The sequence below is a fragment of the Drosophila santomea genome, chromosome X, assembly GCF_016746245.2.
Source record: "Drosophila santomea strain STO CAGO 1482 chromosome X, Prin_Dsan_1.1, whole genome shotgun sequence".
Lineage (NCBI taxonomy): Eukaryota > Metazoa > Arthropoda > Insecta > Diptera > Drosophilidae > Drosophila > Drosophila santomea.
The window spans coordinates 17,902,838-17,908,837 of NC_053021.2; the positions used below are offsets into that span (position 1 = coordinate 17,902,838).

Consider the following 6,000-nt stretch of genomic DNA (forward strand, 5'->3'; position numbering starts at 1 on the left):
CAAACCCCGTTAAATAAACACTAATTATACCCGTTACTCGTAGAGTAAAAGGGTATACTAGATTCGTTGAAAAGTATGTAACAGGCAGAAGGAAGCGTTTCCGACCATATAAAGTATATATATTCTTGATCAGGATCAGTAGCCGAGTCGATCTGGCCATGTCCGTCTGTCCGTCCGTCTGTCTGTCCGTCTGTCCGTCTGTCCGTCTGTCCGTCTGTCCGTATGAACGTCGAGATCTCAGGAACTACAAAAGCTACAAAGTTGAGATTAAGTATACAGACTCCAGGGACATAGACGCAGCGCAAGTTTGTCGATTCAGGTTGCCACGCCCACTCTAACGCCCACAAACCGCCCAAAGCTGTCACGCCCACACTTTTGAAAAATGTTTTGATATTTTTTCATTTTTGTATTGGTCTTGTAAATTTCTATCGATTTGCCAACAAACTTTTTGCCACGCCCACTCTAACGCCCACAAACCGCCCAAAGCTGCTACGCCCACACTTTTGAAAAATGTTTTGATATTTTTTCATTTTTGTATTGGTCTTGTAAACTTCTATCGATTTGCCAAAAAACTTTCTGCCACGCCCACTATAACGCCTACAAACCGGCAAAAACTGTGTTTAAGACTCTCCTTCTCCCTTCCACTAGCTGAGTAACGGGTATCAGATAGTCGGGGAACTCGACTATAGCGTTCTCTCTTGTTGTTATTGGCATTGTTAACTCAAACGTGGCAATAAATCATAATAAAATTCGGATAGTGATGTTAATAAAATAAATGTCTTCCAACTGTTTAAACTGGAATGCATTATCGCTAATTGTTTGCTGCAAAGCCACATTAAATGTTTTAAACAAGAAAGCCTTGATTTCCGCCATGCTGCAGTTTTGAAAAGGGGTAATAGGCTAATTCACCACCTAATTGCAGCAATAAGAATGTGTAATATGTATTCTTTAGATGGCTTTTCCTTGATAATGCCACCATCGTGATGGTCGAATGGCCGTGGGCTATTCCAGTCGAACAATCATGTCGAATCGGCGGAAAACGTATGGCTCATCTATCAGATCGAGAAGTGAAGGTTGGCCATAACTACTAACTACTAACTACTAACTACTATCTACTTTAGTTTTCAGTTTTCAGCTTTAGGTGTAGCTGTGGCTGCAGCTTTTGCTGCAACCACCGAATCGAGTGGCAATTAATAGCATTCTGTTTGACCCATCGCCACTGCGGGCCAAATGTTAATGGAGCTGCGATCGCGTTGGCCGAATTAATCAAGATCGAAATTGTGTTCGGGTACAGAGATGGCAGAGTTACTCAATACCTCAACTCAATGTGGCTTCACAACAGCTCAAAAACGCAGATTGATGGGCTGCGAGAACTGAAGGACTGATCTGCAAATACAAAATGTTTCATAACACGAAACTTGATTGAACAGCTTATGAAACTAATAATTGGAATAATGTTGGAATTATATTGGAACTGATTATTTTGGTACTCAGTACTCAATGGAGATTGAATTCCCGGTACTCATAACATCTAAAGCCGAAAAAAGCATCGAATGGTACAGTTTTTGCATCGAATGCTGGTTTATATTGCGACATGGCAATAGATGGATAATGAAGCAAGTTCATAATGCAGCGTGATCATTTCTATTAAAGTAAAGTACCTGGTTATTAAGATGCCCAGGTACGAGTACTACACCACCCATTTAATCCCCACCACTGGTGGTGCTGGTGGTGCTGGTGGTGCGATCGCTACCTGGTTTATTGGATCATGCTGCTACTGCTGGCAGCTATTGTTTATTATTTTTGCAACTTTGTGTCGATTCGGATGAGTTGCATAACGAGCTGAAAATGCGCCATCAAACGGTTTTAGTTCGGCGCAAGTGCAGTGTCTTAGACTTTGCAAAGGGTTTCCTCCAACCTGGCGAACTGGCGATGCAAGTTGGCCCACTTGACAGCTCCGGCCGCCTGGATTGCAACACAGTACAGTCCGCGACATAAATTAGCCCGCAGCGTGGAGCTGGCTGCTTGGTGCTTGGAGCTGGAAGCTGGGAGCTTGGAACTCAGAGCTCTAAGCCGCGGGTGGAGATTGGATGGGATGGCATGTGGTATGGCATGGATGGGATGGCTGGCATGGATGGGATGGCTGGCATGGATGGGATGGATGGGGCGGGGTCAGGGCCGTTGCCCTCATGCAGACAACGGTGGTGGAGCCTGTGGTGATGGTGGTAATGGTAATGGTCATGGTAATGATGATGCCGCAACTCAAAACGGACCATCGCGTGGACCGGCAATTAGTGTGTCAAACACGAGCAGACTCCACACAGTGATATTATTTCCATTTCCTCGTATTGTGGGGAAATCAAGTAAGTGCATATATGGAAAATAGCAATTTTATAATTATTTTGCCCTATTCCGTCTTAGTTTATGATGTGCAAAATCAATTACAATAGGAAACAAATATAACATATGTAGTTATATAAGCTCAGGTACAAAGGGATATCGATACCTTATTTCCCTTAACTAAACTTCGGTTTAATATATACAAAATTATGCCTTTTCTGACATCAAGATTAAAAAATGCCAGTAAATGTAAACATTCATGTACAGCTAATGCTAAGATCCACCAATCTATAATACCCATTAGCAAAGTAGAGGGTATTGGGTTAAAGTGAGTACTTCATTTCATTTGAACGAATCTGATGTACTTTAAAACCCAGAGATATTAGATGCTGTTAGGTGCAGCTACTACCATCAGTGAGTTGCCATGCTCCGCAGTCCGGTTTCGACGTGGTTCGACCCACTGTGCGCCGCAGTGGGGCAGGTTGGGGCAGGTTGGGGCAGGGCAGGGTTAAGTGAGCCAAGCTCTTGGCCGAGCATCCGAGTCGCTGGCCATAAAAGCGGCGGCCACAACGCTGCAGACCACAGTCGAAGACCGCCCTTCCAGTCGGACACAGTCGCAGTTCTTTCAATCTTTCCATCCTTCAATCAATCGTTCAAGCACGCCAACATGAAGGTGCGCCCATCGCGGATTAACACTTTCACAACAGAGTGAAGAGTGAAACCACTTTCTGCAGTACTTTTGTTTTTTTTTTTTTGTGTGTACCCCTTTTGTGAGTTCAACTAACGCGTTTCCTGCCAATCTCTTGCAGGTTTTCGTCTGCTTGCTGGCGGTGTGCAGTATGGCCCATGCGGGATTCCTGGGCGGCGGAGGCAGTGCCCTCAGCTCCGGCTGGTCCTCCGGCGGCGGTGGAGGAGGATATAGCGGCGGCTACGGCGGTGGCCATGGAGGAGGTGGTGGCTACAGCGGCGGCCACGGAGGTGGTGGTGGCTACAGCGGCGGCCACGGAGGTGGTGGTGGCTACAGCGGTGGCCATGGAGGTGGTGGTGGCTACAGCGGCGGCGGTGGCTATGGCGGCGGTGGCCACGGAGGCGGCGGCACGGTTAAGATCATCAAGGTGATCACCGATTCCGGAGCTGGCGGTGGCTACGGCGGAGGCCATGGCGGAGGCTACGGTGGTGGCTATGGAGGTGGCTACGGAGGTGGCTACGGAGGCGGCTCCTCCAGCGGTTACAGTGGCGGCCACGGCGGCGGCTGGTCATCGGGTGGTGGATACAGCGGCGGCGGCGGCGGTGGATATGGCGGTGGTGGCTACGGAAGCGGTGGCACCGTCAAGATCATCAAGGTCATCTCCGACTCCGGATCGAGCGGCGGCTATGGCGGCGGATACGGCGGTGGCCATGGCGGCGGTTACTCCGGCGGTGGTGCCTCCAGCTACTCCTCCGGCGGTTGGGCTCCGCAGGGCGGTTGGGCACAGAGCAGCTGGTAAATGCTCGCCATTGGTCACTAACTTGTTACGGATACCAACTTGTTACTGTTTGTCACTGACCCCGATTGTAAATACTTCCCAACATTAACCAATAAAACAGTGCGGTGTAGCAGAGCCATTTCACTAGCGAAACTGAAAGTAAAGTTTATTCTCTTCATTCACAGTAGATGTACATGCACTTGTACTACTGGCAAAGTTCGTTATTGGAACAGATAAACAGGTTAATGAAAAAATGCACTTCTTGTTCATTATTGTAAAACTTACCAGATACAAAATACTTGAACTTGTGTAGACAATGTCTAGTAGACATTCAAAATATGTGAGCCAGCGATCTTGGACATCATGGAATCCGGCCAGGAAAAAGCGCTCCACCTCGTCGTACTCGCCGTGCTTGATTGTCCAGATGATGGTGGTCCTCCATGCTACGTCCATCGCCCATCTCCAGTCTGTTTAACTTCGTATCTATTGGTCTTCGATGTGATTCAATGTAATTCATTCAAATCGCTTGATTTTATTAGATATGTAACTTTGGTTCTGATATTTTCGTTCTGGATTACTTTGTTGCCTGTATTCCTTAACTGAAATTTCTCTTAGCTCCCTAACAACCTGTTTTATAATTGCTTTTAAAACTCTAACAAAATATTCGCATTGAAACGGACAAAACGTTCTATGACCTCGTCGGCGTCATAAAATTGTCCTCCATTTTATTTATCGATGGTAACCCACAGAATTTGACAGTTGTCAGGTGCCGCCGTTGTGTTGGCAGTGTTTCATATTTTCGCTTTTTTCATTCGGAGCTCTGGTTTTTTGTGTTGTGTTAACCCTTCGTTAACCACATACGCATGTCGGGCCATCTGTCCCCCCCCACCAGTGCCGCTCCCCCTCCCCCTCCCCTGAAACCAGTGTTCATGGTACACATATATAGCCCGCCAACGCCCAGCAAACCAAGGGCTTCCTACGCGCCAGACGCAATTTGTATGCAAATTTCCATGAGAATCTCAACACATGCAATAACAGCAACAACACAAAGGACACACGAGCAGCGGCAACAACAACAGCAGCAGCAGCAGCAGCAGTGGCAGTGGCAACAAAAAATTGACTGAGCGTGAATGCGGAGGGGGGGGTTTTGGCAACCAATTGGTTACAAATACATAATAAGAAACGGACAGATATAAAATGGCAAAGAATGGGGTATGGGGATGGAAAGGGGAAGGGGAATGGGAAGGGGTGCGGGGGAAGATTGCCATTCCGAAAGTGAAACGTTAAAAAGTGTCCAACAAGTTGAAGTCTCGAGGAGCACACTTTAACAGCAACCGAGTTTAAGTAGTTAAAGTTTTGCATACCAGCCGTTCTTAGAAATGTGATATAGCAAAATGAGCATGGAGTGCAGCCAGCACGTAAATGCATTGAGAAGCGCATAGAAGGGCGCACTTTAACATTAATAAAAGTGCGAGATTGTATTTTTAGGTGAAGACATTGAGAAGCGCGTAGAAGGGCGCATTTTAACATTAATAAAAGTGTGGGATTGTATATCTAGGTGAAGACATTGAGAAGCGCATAGAGCGCATTTTAAGCGGAGGTTAGCCGAAATAACTACTTAAATGGGGGCGTGGCAGCCACACTCACACGCACACACTTACACACTCTAAGGCTTAGTGTAATAATACTCAAGTAGCGGGTGCCGGAAATAAAAATAAAAATAAAATTAACTTCAATTGTTCTGCCGCTCGCACTTAGATAGTGCGGTATGCGAATACAGAAACCAGAAAACCGGAATGGAATGGGGTTTTTCTGGATGGGAAATCGTCGTGATTCGCTGGATGCGGGATGTGGGGTAAGGGATGAGGGGGGTTTACCGAAGGCAGCACTTTCTATGCAAATTTTTATGTGTTAAATGCATTTTGTTGGATTTAACATTCTCGCTGATTTTTTGGTTTACATTTTTGCATATAAATGAGGGCAAACTTTGCTTCGCCCGGGCTAGAGAAAGCCCAGAAAAGGGGCGCGGCCCACACACACACAGTCACACAAATTAGAGGATTAAGTAGCTTGAGTCCTGCTGCTGCTGTTCCAACTCTCTCCTCTCTCACATCTCCGCTCTCCTTTCCACTTTCCACTTTCTCCTTTCTCCTTGGCCCTTTTGTCTCAGAAGAAGCTGTAGCTGAAGCTGAAG

The 6,000-nt window shown here is 46.5% G+C and overlaps 2 protein-coding genes across 3 annotated transcripts; one reads left to right on the forward strand and one right to left on the reverse strand.

Annotated features, from left to right (window-relative positions):
* Positions 1–2,189: 2,189 nt before the first annotated feature.
* Positions 2,190–3,838, forward strand: LOC120455703 (ctenidin-3). The gene is made up of 4 exons (XM_039642111.2): positions 2,190–2,243; positions 2,945–3,013; positions 3,150–3,303; positions 3,379–3,838. Exons 1-4 carry the CDS (start codon positions 2,190–2,192, stop codon positions 3,825–3,827), a joined length of 726 nt encoding a protein of 241 aa, XP_039498045.1. The 3' UTR covers positions 3,828–3,838.
* On the reverse strand, positions 3,829–4,373 carry LOC120456303. 2 transcript variants are annotated; one of them, XM_039643050.1, is made up of 2 exons: positions 4,092–4,373; positions 3,829–3,959 (listed from the first exon to the last, which is right to left on the reverse strand). In XM_039643050.1, exons 1-2 carry the CDS (start codon positions 4,257–4,259, stop codon positions 3,951–3,953), a joined length of 177 nt encoding a protein of 58 aa, XP_039498984.1. In that variant the 5' UTR covers positions 4,260–4,373; the 3' UTR covers positions 3,829–3,950. The 2 variants fall into 2 exon arrangements, with proteins under 2 accessions (XP_039498984.1, XP_039498985.1); XM_039643051.1 differs by having other exon boundaries at positions 3,935–4,014.
* Between the last annotated feature and the right edge of the window lie 1,627 nt (positions 4,374–6,000).